Raw genomic sequence first — 12,716 nt, 5'->3', positions numbered from 1 at the left:
ATTATCAATATGCCTACAAACTCACATGCACACACACACACACACGCACTTACAAATATGTGTAGATATCTATGTGAATATTGGGCACTTTGGGTAACAGACAACGACCGCCAGCCGAGTGGCTGCTGTTGGGGCAGCAGCATCAATCATCATCAAGCCAACGTCGACGTCGACGGCATCGCTTGCCTAAGGCCTGCCGGAAGTGACAGCCAATCTAATGTTAAGTGCCCACTCCACACACATACACACACATAACAAGCTACACATTACAACTGGAAAGCATTTTCTCAAATGTCTGCAGGCAGCGTTGAATTTACTATGCATGTGTTGCGTCTGTGTGCACGTAAAGTAAAGCTACACTAATGTGGATACAGTGATTTGTAAATACAGTAATATATAATATTGGCAATATTATTGCCACATTTACTGCTTTTGCGAAACAAACTGATCAACAGCTGATCTTGTCGTCAATTTCGAATTTTATAATAATTACAATTAAATATTGCTGAATGCTGATAATACACACATTTGAATAAATTTAATATGTTGAAATGATGATGAAGGATCCATTTTACCATAGTTGTAAAATTAAATTAATTGTTGCTAAAACATGTTTGTTTCCGTTCAAAATGAGAAACACTTTGTTCTCAGTATGCAATTTAAGAACCAATTCGTTATATTCGGGTTTCACTGTGACAAACAGATGCACTTACCTAGTTCGGCTTCTTTCATACAAAATCGGTTCCGCTGAGTCACCTTTTTCCCTTCTCCGGCGTTGCCGCGTTTCTCTCATTTTTAAACAAATGAGTCTAACAAGGGCGCCGGCCTCGTAAACAAATAAAAAGCTTTTAAGATTTTTTTTCTTTACATTTTTATTTTGTTTCTTTTTTTCAAGATTCTGTTTTTCTTTTTGCTAGAAAAAAAGTGCAGTATTATGTAGTTGTTTTTTTTTTGTTTTTTGTTTTTTATTTTCATAATTTAATTGTGTGTTGTCTAAGCTTTACAATTTTGAGTTTCATTTAAGGAAATATGCACAGTTTGTGTTGTATTTTTTTTTTTTTTTTTGAGTAGTTCAAAATTTTGTTAACCGTAATGTGAAATACATAATGTATTTCCTATACACAATTAATGAATACCAAAATGTACAATAGATATACGAACTTAAGCGTTGTACTGTAGAACTGCCTGTGTAAATTGCTTTTTAAATAATTTCAATTAAATTACATGAGATCATGACAATTAAAAATACTTTCGGCACACGTGTGCTGCAGAGGCCAGAAACACGCTGAGAACTCTTTGAAATTAGGGGAGGGGTGTATGTATGTGTTTATGAGTGTGTGTGTGTGGGTGTGTGTGTGTGTGTGTATGTGTGTGTGTGTGTGGGTAACTTATGGGATGATCTACAATAATCCTTAATTTATATTTACTAATTACAAATGGTCCTACAAATTGATGTACATTAAGTAATGTCGATAACATTTTACGTATTGCCAATATTAATAAAAACACACATAAAAAAAAACATAAATTATTTAGATAATAAAATTTGTATAAATTAAATATCAATTATTGCTTCTATTCTTTCTTAGCCCCATCTGCCCCCATTTCGGTACTACGGCTATCAGCCTTAGAATAGTTCTTGTTGCTGTTGTTGTTGTTGTTGTTATTATTATTATTGTTATTGTTGTTGTTCTTCTTTTGATTTGGCACATTCGAGTTTACATTGTGGGTTTTGCGAATACGCAATTGAGCTGCAAATAAAATAAATAACAAATACCAACAATTAGACACAGGTTAAAGTCAAGCAAAATAGAAAATAACGAGAAAAAAAAATGTGACCTTCATATGCGCTGGAGGAAAAGGGAAAGCGAAGACGACGACAAAACGCAACTGCAAACGTTGCCACACAAAAAAAAGCAGACAAAACTGCAGCAAATACAAATACAAATAGAAACACACACACAAACACATGCACAGAGCGCACTCTTATCAGACATATGTGCTCGAGAGTCTCTATATACTTAAAAATATACATATACATATACATACATACATACATATGTATATATTGAAATTGAAATTTCTACATATTGTATATGGAAGCAAACAAACATATACGAATGTCATATGTATGTAGATATTTATATACATATGTATATATGTATATATTTGTATTTGTATTTGTTTGTATGTATCATCTATGGCAAGATAAGTGTTACACATACAACAATAACAAATACAACAACAATTGACGACATCAGCAACGGGGCCTTATCAGGTATAGTGGAAGCAAATCTCTCTTGTTGCTATTGTTGTTGCAGTCGATTGTTTTCTTTCCATCGGTCAACTTAGTCATCTCTTCATTGGACAAACACAAAGAAGTTTCAACAGCTACTGCGCATTGACCTAAAATCCAGGAGTCGGCAATAGAGTGGAGAAAACGTCGGCGACCATTAGAAACAGCGACTGATAGTAACAGAGGGGAAATGCTAATCACTGTCAATTGAAATGATTGAAGAAAAAAAAACAGGTCAATGAACAAATATTCATACAGTAACCACTGGGTAACTGGAACGATTCGGATTCAGGGTTAATATGCAAAATCATGATAATTTCTGTAAGTTTTTTAAATTCATATTTAAAATGAATGCGACATTAAAATGATAATTAGAAAATCAAAGCTTTAGGGATGTTCAATAACAACAATTGAAAGTAAGTATTAAATTTAGCGTGGCAACAAATCGAATTGCTTATTTCTGTTATTATAGATAAATATCGTAAGCTGTAAATAACTATTGTAAAACATCATTCCAATGTGTGCACGAGACTCACGTTACTCGGCACGCGCCCACCTCCAGTCAGCGGCATCGACAAAGCTGAACACGACGAACACGAAGAAGAAGACGATGATTGAGCTAGCGGCGTTGTAAGTCAGTTGTACAGTTAGAGAAAATTATAAGCCAAGCCAACGACACAACACAGAACGTCTCAAGCAAAGTGATCACAAGAATGCGGTCTTGCGGTTATTTTTCTTTCTTGTCGTTGTTGTTGCTGTTGCTGTTTTTGCAGAACGGGGGGAGTTGGGGAGTAGCGAATGTAATAGGCACAGCCTGCGGTGGGGGGTGGGGGACAACTGTCCAACACTTCAAGCATTTGTAATTTACCGTTATGGGCACGCAGACGCGCTGCTAGCTTCCCAAACTTTACCAATTCATTATGCACACGTTTACAGCGCTTTCTACTCTCGAACAAAACAAAAAAAAAACAACATACAAAAACAACAAAAAGCAAGAATCCGCTTAAGATAGGACGGTGAGACGACAACAAAACGCGTTTTGTTTACGAAATGTGTGTGTGGCAACAGCACATAACATATACACACATGCATATATATTTATACACATACACGCATACAAAACAACACACACACATGCATACATACAAACACATTGAGGCCGTGAGAGTTGCTGCATACATAATTATAAGCTTTGGATTCGGCTGAGGGGGTGTGGTGAAACTCCTAAGCAAAACAAAAAGCGCTAGCCAAAATCAAATAGAAAAACAAATACACACATCTAACTGTAAAGTACAGTGGTGGCCAAAACATGGCGAAAAGAGTTTGTAGTTTACTTGAAACGATAAGAACACTTATTTAACCTATACACACATGTGTGTGTGTGTGTGTGTGTTATACAATACAAGATAAAAAGTTTTTGTTTTTTGTTTATCGTTTATCGTTGAATAGAAATTTTACAGCAAATTCGCTACTGATTTTTAATGAAAAACATGCCATGCAAACCCAAATTTCGTATTGATAAAAGAATCGTAGCAAGTGATAAAAAGAGCTCGAATGAACATTGAAGCGTGTCTGTTTCGAATTTAACATTAAATATCAATTCATTTTATTTGTTGTATGAGTAAATTCAAAAGCAAATTGGAAGTTGATTTGCCAATTTACTGCTAATTTGCCTGTTAGTTGGACCTGCCACAAGTCGCGCACGCAGACGCAGAGGCAAACGCTGCTGTACTTACGCATAACGAGTGTGTGACCTTCAAGACGAGTTCTTCATAAACAACATCAACAACAAATAAATGTGTGCGTACTACGCACAGACATGCACACACACTCACGCACGCACACTTACGCAACATAACATACAGATACAGAATACGCTTATCAGTGGACACGAAACGAAACGAAATGAAACTAAACTAAAAATAAAAATCACAAATTCCCGCCAAAACGAAGAGAAACAACCATTTCGTGGTATCCGCGTGTGCCAATGCAAACAAACAACAGCAGTCGACCACTCAGTTACTCCCTGTTTCTCGCTCTCTCTCTCTCTCTCTCTCTCTCTCTATGTCACTCGTTCTCTCTCTCTTATTGGGGGAGAAGAATAAGAACAGGCGATGTGAATTATTATTATGATGGCGCTGCTTTAGCCTGCCCGATTGTCTGCCACTGTAGCATGTGTGCATGTGAGTGTGCGTTTGCGTGTGTGTGTGTGAGTGAGTATAAGAGTCAACGACGTCGTCGATGTTTTCGATTGTCGTCCGTCGTTGTGTTGTGGGTGCGGCTGTCTGTCAGGCAGCAACAACAAGAACTACTTAATGTACAGTTGCTCACTGGCAGGCGTGTGCCAAGTTTTTCTCTTCGCTTCTCATTCTTCGTTTTCAAGCACGCACACACACACACACACACACACAGACACACACACACACATAAATATGCTCATATGTATGTAGGTTTATACGTATGCAAATGCAACAACAGAACGCGCTGAGCTGACAGTGATTTCCATTTTAATTGAGGCCTCTCGATTAATTGCCAGCCAACTGCATCTGCAGCTGCACCCGCTGACGTAATCAGTTATACATTTCTTTAATTTTTGTGTGCTATTTTTATGCAAAGAACTAAAACGACAAAAACATTGTTTTGGCGGGAAAAAATCTATTTTGTCAATTGGTCAGCAGCGACGACGGCGCCAATTTTGTTATTCAACATATTTGTTTTTCTCATTTCCGATTCTTTTCTAGTTGGTCATCAAGCAAACATACATACATACATACATACAAACATTCAAACAGGTAGATGGAAACATGCAGATACAATTTGCAATGCGATTTCTTCGTGTTGTAAATTGTAGGTATTAGTGCGTCGTTGATCAAATTAACTTTGAGCAGAAAGAACAAAAAAGAGTGAGGAAAAGAGAGTAAATATGCATGTATAGACATATGCAAGTGTGTGAGTGTCTCACCAAAGTGGTTAAGAGGCAGCGTAAAGTGAACGACGCAAAAAGCAAACGCTATCAAAACAAAACTACAAAAACAAGAAACTCGAAATCAAAATAAAATTTTAGGCGCCAAAAGCTCCAAACACCAAAATGGAACCAAATTGGGACACTTTCCCTAATTAGGAGTTGGGGGACTTTCATGTTTTTCTGTTTATTATTTAAGCTGTCGACAATTATAAAAGTTAATAATTGAACAAATATTTCAATTGCTTTCAAATTTATTACTTAAAATTGCCAAAGCAAAATAGCCAAACTTTTTATTGTTCTTCTACAACTTGACAACAACAAAAAAATGGGCAAATAAATAGCAGAAAAACTAACACTTTCGAGAACAATGTGTATCAAATGAGAAATAAATATCTCTGAGAATCAGTGGATTAAAACGTAAATTAAGCCAAGGGTTGTTTTGTTTGCCAAAGAGCGAGAGACGAAGAGAGAAAAAGCGCGCAGGGGTTGGGATTGATGATAACAGAAAGCATAAATCAGGTGACTGTTGCCGCCTAGGAAAACACTTACCTTTGATGCTTTGTTGTCGTTTATATATTCTCTCCTTGCAGGAACGAGATTTTAATTTTTTCTCGCTGATGCTGTCGATGACGAGTATCGATTGCTTCGACGTCGCTGAGATCAGATGATTGCACTCTTCTCCACTGTCCTCCAATTTAAGATTGTATCGTTTTTTCAATTGTTCGATTTTGAGTTCTTCATCCTGCTTCATCATCGCATCGATATCCTCACAGCCCGGAAAACTGCCGAATAGATTTCGCTGAATGGACTTTTTATCCGCCGGTAGGATGGCGGGGCGCGGCGCATGTGATAGCCGGGGTTGCGCCCCCAGCGGTGCTACCCTTGTCAACGACGACAGCATTTTACTCTGCAAGATTTCTATTTTTTTTTTTTTTGTATTGCTCTTTGTTTTTATTTTGTATTTTTTTTGTTTTGCTATTTATTGCAGCTTTCACTTGAACTTTCTTTGGCAAGCAACGACATGCAAGCAATACACATGCATGCTCAGCTCAAGAGAGAGACCATTGTAAACTGCAAATTGCAATTCGCCGCGAACAGATATATAGTTGGGTATTGACTTGTATAATTTGTAGATGCTCTTGGCACAGTTTTTTCCTTATTTTGGATTATACGAACGCGTTCGCGACTTAAGATACAAAGCACGATATACGGAGCACACGCATCCGTACGATATGAATGTTCACAGAAGAGTAATAGCGCTTAGTGAATCGAGCAACAATACACCACTTAACAGTGGAGCTAACAGCGGGCTAACAGCTCTCTCTCGCTCACTTTATTTTCATGCAGAATGTGAAAGGTAACGCAAAGTGTAGACACTAATTTTCAAAAGCACGAAATGTTGTTATTCACTCAAAGCTAGCATTTATGTTAAAGTAATTTGCGCTGAATAAATATAAATTAAGAAGTAATATTAATTTAAAATACTTATGTGTATATACATCTGTTATTAGTATTATCTATTATTGTCATTCTCATTTAACTAATGAACGGTTGAAATTCTTATTTGGACTGCACAATAGGAAACATTAGGTGTATAACTTTCAACAAATACCGAAAGCATATATGACTTGTAGTCTATTTACTTCTCAGCTATTGAAAGCAGCTCTATGCAGCACCATGACGCCACTGCATATTGAGCGAAAAAACATTTAACGTGGTAATGTATTCAGGAATACAGAGTATTGCATCACATCAGTTCTCTCTCTTCTCTCTCTTACAGCGCCTGTTAAATAACATCGTTTAGAAATCGCAGTGTTGCCAGATCGCAACGAAACAAGCTCAATTGAGCGTAAATCTAAATACATATTGCAATATATATATATATATATATATATATATATGTGTGTGTGTGTGTATGTGTATTACGTGTTGGTATTTTGTAAATAATATTTACTGTAATGGGGGCTTCTAATTTTGTTGTTTTTGTTGTTGTTGTTATTGTTAGTTAATGTTTTAATGATGTTTAGGGCCTAGTCCAAGGTCAAAGCCAGTTTCATGCAGCATTAAGCGGTATAATTAGTGAGACGGGTTTAAAAAAAACATACGACAAAAAACAAATCGAGAAAAAAAACACTTTCGCGCTCGAGGCGCTCATTCAAGCGTTCCCCACAAATGAAAGTGAAATTTGTTTTCTATGTATATTTGTATGTATGATGGATGTACATGTGTGCGTGTGCAGATGTGTGTGTGATATATCTCTGAGTCAGGCTGCAACCGCCGGTTTTGAGCCGAGGCTATTGGCAAAAGTATTTCTTCTGCATAATCATAAACGTGCACAGATGCATACATGCACACGTACACAGATACATACATACATATGTATATTTATAATTTTTGTTTTTTTCGCACCAATTCAGAAAACCTACCTGACCTGCCCCCGTTCGGCGGCAAATGCAACAATAAGGGTTGTGATTGAGGGTTGGGCACAGGTCGTCCGCAACATGTCCTGTGCATAAATCAACCCTCGCGCCAAAAAAGGAAAAAGGAAACCTCTCAAAAATAGGGAAAATTGAATACCCATTAAATCGAATGCGTCATTTCCATTTCCATTGAAATTGGAAATGCGCCTCAATTTGGTGTCAAAAATTAACTGCGCTGCGCGAAATTGATAAAAATAAATAAAAATAAAATAAGAGTCAAGAAATAAAATAAAAATCTGTCATTGCAAAATATGTTTCTTACTTTTCTGAGTCTATAGATTAATTGCGCGTTTCTAAGAAATGCAAACAAATTGTAGTACCAAAAAGCAAAAATGACAAATAATTTATGAATCAAATTACATTGCGTAAATCGAAAAAGAGATAGAAAAAAACAAGAATTCTTTCTACATTGGTTAACTTATCTAAATCAAGTTGAAAATTGCATTCAATTTGAGCAAAATGAATTTAAGAAGCTTTTCAAATTGGAGTAAGTTTCATTCAAAGTAGTTTGTAGATAGCAATGTAGAGCGTAATTAAAGAGCGTAAACTATGTGTGTCAACTTATTTATTCTATATATATATTTATATACATATGTGTGTATATATCTGTATATATCTTTATCTGGTCATTTAGTTAGCTACGTGATCGGCGTGCTGCTGAGCTACTTTGTGGCCAACTTCCGTTAAAGGCAGCTTGTATTGCGTAAATCACATGCTGTTTCCCATTCTAGCGTTTGTCATCGGCGGTGCATAGATTGCCCACGTACCACATTATCTGTAGTGGCACGCGAGGCATGCCGCATAAGGTTGAGCAAAATTCAGCCGGCGAGGGTTGCTTCCGTATATGTAATATGTAACTGTAACTGTAACTGTATCTGTGTCTGTGCCTTTTGTCCCGTCTGCTGCACGCTGACGTCACGTTTGCCTAATTAATAAATTAGCTCGTTAAACGAATTCCCGGTAAGCGACGTCGCTTCACATTGCACGTGGCAACTGCAACAGCGCCTTCTATCTTTATAGACGTACGTATATATTGCTATGTAAAAAAAAATTGCAAGCATATGCAGAACGTAGAATGTATCTAGCAGATACATTAGGGCCGTCGCCAATCTATTTATAGTGCGTGGGGTGGCGTGTGTCGGATCTGGGTGCATTTTCGAATTCGAATTGTGGCAAAAGTACAGCAAGTTTTCGTTGCTGCTGCTCCCTCGTATCGGCGTGCCAGACTGAGATCATAAATTTTACAGCACAGCTGAGGCGAACTCTGCGTATATCTGTTGCCTGTCTTGTTTTTTTTTGTTTTTTTTTTGGTTTTTATTTATATTTTTTTGTGAGGCATCTGTAAATTTTGCGCCAATTTGTGCGGCTGCTGCTGCCGCTGCTCCTGCTGCCCTCAGCTCAACACACACTGTTGGAATACCTGCTGCCAATTGTGAGCAAAAATTTTTGCGCCAAAACCAAAACCTGAATCAGGCACAGCCGGGCAGCAGGCAGCAGGCATCGGATACTCGGGAATGGCACCAGGAACCTGGCCACACGTTTCCCGCTTCCGCACCTTCAACATTTCGTTGAGCCACGCAGCTCAAGCTGAACAAGTGCTTTGGTTTTTATTTTGTTTTATTTTATGCTGTTTTGTTTTGTTTTGCTTTGAGCCTTGCAGCCGTGCTCAAAGCGATCGCCAGTCTTGTTTTTACATACAAACATGCATGTATTGGAGGAGTGTTGGGGAGGGATGAGAGAGGGAGAGATGATGGTGAGGGGGGGGGGGGGGATAGCCAGAAAATAACATCTGCTCCCAAAAAGTGTAGACCGGAATTGTCGTCGTTGTCTCGATTGGCCTTAAATACTACCTCATCCAAAGGCAAATTCCAAATAATGCCTATTCTTTAGATAACAATACTATTGCCTTATCTATATTATGTGTGTCGTGCAGTTGTCGACATTAAACGCTATCGTAATTGACAACAGTAATCAAATAAACTGATCAAAGTGTTAAGTTAAATAGTAATAATCAAATAATTTGACATTTAAAGTATTAACTTGAGTGAGCTTTAAACAAAGTAGAGCAATTGAAGAGCTCTATTTGACTTAATTCATGAATGAGGCATAGTCAGCAAGTAGCTAAAGCTAACTAAATGTAAGATAAACAATATCTCTGATTTAGCAGGCTACGGAAATAAATAGAACAAACAAAATTTACACATAAAAAAACTTTTGCTTCGTTCCTTAGTCTATTCAAGTATTTAACTAATACGGAAAAAAGTTGAATTTTGACTTACATTGTAAAGTATGTTTGATGAGTTGTTGTAAAGGTCTGCGACCTTATAGAGTATATATATACTTGATCAGTCTGATCGTCGAAAGCACTCTTGATGAAACTTGATATATATTCGTCAATCACTTGAAAGTTGAGTCTTAAGTATGTCTAAGCCTATGATGCACATCTAAATCAACAAATTCATAACTGAAATTACGAATCCACTAAGCAACTATTATTGCCACCGCTGCTGCAACATCCATATCGGATATGGAGTACCGTGTCTTATAAGCTCAGCTTGGCTGACACTAAAATATAACGCATCTAATCAGATGCAACTCATTTATGGTTAGGGGTGCATCTTCAGTCGGTGCAAGGGAAGCATTACAGTTCCGGTTCATATAATATCGGCTTCGCTGCTTATTATTTGTAATTTCATAGTTGTTGTTGCTGTTGTTGTTGTTCACATTGCTAATTTGCCACATTTATCATACACTTCGGGCAGTCAAACGACCAAGAATATATATATATTTATATGCATATATGCTGTATGAGATCTGGTCTTTGCGGGACGGCTAATTGCAGTAGTTGACCGCTGTCTGGGAGCTCATAAATCTCACGCGCCTCCGATTGCAGAAGTAATCTGTGTCTGGACAGAGTGTCCGGTTCTCTGAGCGCATAGAAAACCAACTCTCGCCAGCCGCAATTGGGCAAGTAGGCGATGTGGATGGATCTCAGGGGACACTCTCGACAGACCCACCAGCTGGCCCGTTTCGAGTGACCAATGTCCAGCTCATAATTCACAAAAAAAAAAAGAAAAAAAAAAACAGAAGGGTTGCGCCCCGTTTTGTTGATAGATGAAAGGCGACAATCAGGCTGAAGATGATATATGCATATAAGGTAATGCTGACTATTTTCACACATGTGCACGTCTTTAGGGCAGTGGTCGTAGTTGAGTTGAGTTGAGTTGCAATGTGGGCCTCGGCGCTTGCATAAATCAAAGTAGCGCGTTGCATGTGCCACAGTGGGTCAGATCTCGTTCCCATTCGCGTTCGCGATCTCTGCACCCCACTGTTATGGCCAAGCATGCCTCACTGACGGCCATTGCATGCGGCACGCCAGTTGCCACTTACACAGTCGTCGAGCTAACTGACCCACTTGTATGAATCTTAGCAGTCCGTTACATTTCACACCCAAACTGGTTGAGAAGAGATACACACAAAACATAATAAAAAACAAAAAGAAAAAATAACTAGCGAAAACTAGCGACAATTGTCGCTCCACTCAGGCAGAGGCAGCCGTGTGGAAAATGCCACACAATAGTTGTGCGCCAGTCGCGGTCTTCCAACTGGTTTTCTCTCAATTTTCTATTTTTGAGTTTTTCATGCATTCTTTTATCTAATTTTTTTTTTTTTTTTTGCCTTTTTATTGCCTCTTCTTTGCCTTTTTTATTGTATCTGATTTTTCCTGCTTTTCCTCGAACAAAAGAGAGTTTCTGTTATAAAACCAGCTCTTGGGTTCAAATGAGTTATGAGTCTTGGGTGTGGTGACCTCTTGACTATAGTTACCCTCTAATGGTGGTTGCTTGCTCTGTGCCACATTTATATGCATTTTAATTTAAAGCATTGTGTAAGACAAACCTCGACCCAGCCCACACCCCAAAATGGACACTATTAATGTAATGTGATACGTGCTTTGACCGTTTGCCTGTCAGATGTTGATGTATCTGTGTATGTGAGTCGAGTCAGTGAGTATTTCGTATTCGTATTTTGTTCGCTAAATGCGCTAAACTGCTAAATGCCGAAAACATATCGAAAATATCGAGCTGCATAGAAGAGCCGAATAGGATTAGTTACATATACATATATATCATATATAGTACACATATAGACGCACGTAGCACGTACCCTCGATGCCAATTTTTCATTGTTCGTTTGTTTGTTGCCAAGGCACAATATATAATATATATATTTGAATATACATACCAACGACGCATCAATTGCACTTCAGCAAGTTGACTAACTATATATTTGTCGGTTTGTTTAAGCAATTTGAAGTAAATCATTTCAAATGTCAGATGCCGATGTATCCGTATCTGTATCTGGGTAACTGCGTAACTGAGTAAGTGCTCTAGGCTGACAGCATTTGGTCAGCCGATTGGTCGATTCTCGTTAAGCAAACTATTCTTGGCATTTCATTACATCTGCACTGATGCTGCTTGCCAACAGCTGCCCAAATATTTTGCCCTGTGCTGTCAGCACTTCTGATCATGGCCAGTGGTTAGCAGGCAAGTTATTCAGCTGTCGCCTCGCTTGCAGCCTCTTTGTTTTTACTTTCAAACGCTGCCGCCATTTGATAAAGTTTTGAGCACGTAAATATACATTTGTGTCTGCTTATGTATATAGAGAAATGTTTGCCACGCGAGCTGCACCCTATCCAAATACCCTCCCTCCCTCCCCCTCTCCGTCGCCACCACCAGTCAGCCTCATCGAGCACTGGGCTCTTTGCCCTTTGTCTGTCAACAGCGAGTTGTGCGCGAGTTTTGTTTATTTTTATCGGCTGCTATTTTAGTTATTTTTATTATTATTTTTATTTGCTTGTTTGTCACACTCCCCGCGCCTGTTTGCATTTCCACCTTCCTTCCCCCGCGTCCCAAATGGCTGCGCAGGCTGCTGCAGTTGCTCCGACTTGCATCTTCGGCTGACTTCCTGTCTAAAT

The 12,716-nt window shown here is 38.3% G+C and overlaps 1 protein-coding gene across 1 annotated transcript; it reads right to left on the bottom strand.

The window, feature by feature from the left end:
• Window positions 1–869: 869 nt before the first annotated feature.
• LOC6564087 (hybrid signal transduction histidine kinase K) lies at window positions 870–6,508 on the bottom strand. The gene is made up of 2 exons (XM_001989564.2): window positions 5,811–6,508; window positions 870–1,751 (listed from the first exon to the last, which is right to left on the bottom strand). The coding sequence occupies exons 1-2, from the start codon at window positions 6,160–6,162 to the stop codon at window positions 1,576–1,578; spliced, it is 528 nt and encodes a 175-aa protein (XP_001989600.1). The 5' UTR covers window positions 6,163–6,508; the 3' UTR covers window positions 870–1,575.
• Window positions 6,509–12,716: the final 6,208 nt, after the last annotated feature.

Source organism: Drosophila grimshawi, unplaced genomic scaffold (genome assembly GCF_018153295.1).
Source record: "Drosophila grimshawi isolate 15287-2541.00 unplaced genomic scaffold, ASM1815329v1 contig_311, whole genome shotgun sequence".
NCBI classification, from domain to species: Eukaryota; Metazoa; Arthropoda; class Insecta; order Diptera; family Drosophilidae; genus Drosophila; species Drosophila grimshawi.
Note: the sequence above shows the minus strand (reverse complement) of the source record. Positions and strands in the feature narration are given on the sequence as shown.

Coding starts and splice junctions, on each gene's coding strand:
- LOC6564087 (XM_001989564.2), bottom strand. CDS start 6,162: ATGCTGTCGTCGTTGACAAGGGTAGCACCGCTGGGGGCGCAACCCCGG. Junction 1,752..5,810: donor ACGACAACAAAGCATCAAAG/GTAAGTGTTTTC, acceptor TTTTATTTGCAG/CTCAATTGCGTATTCGCAAA.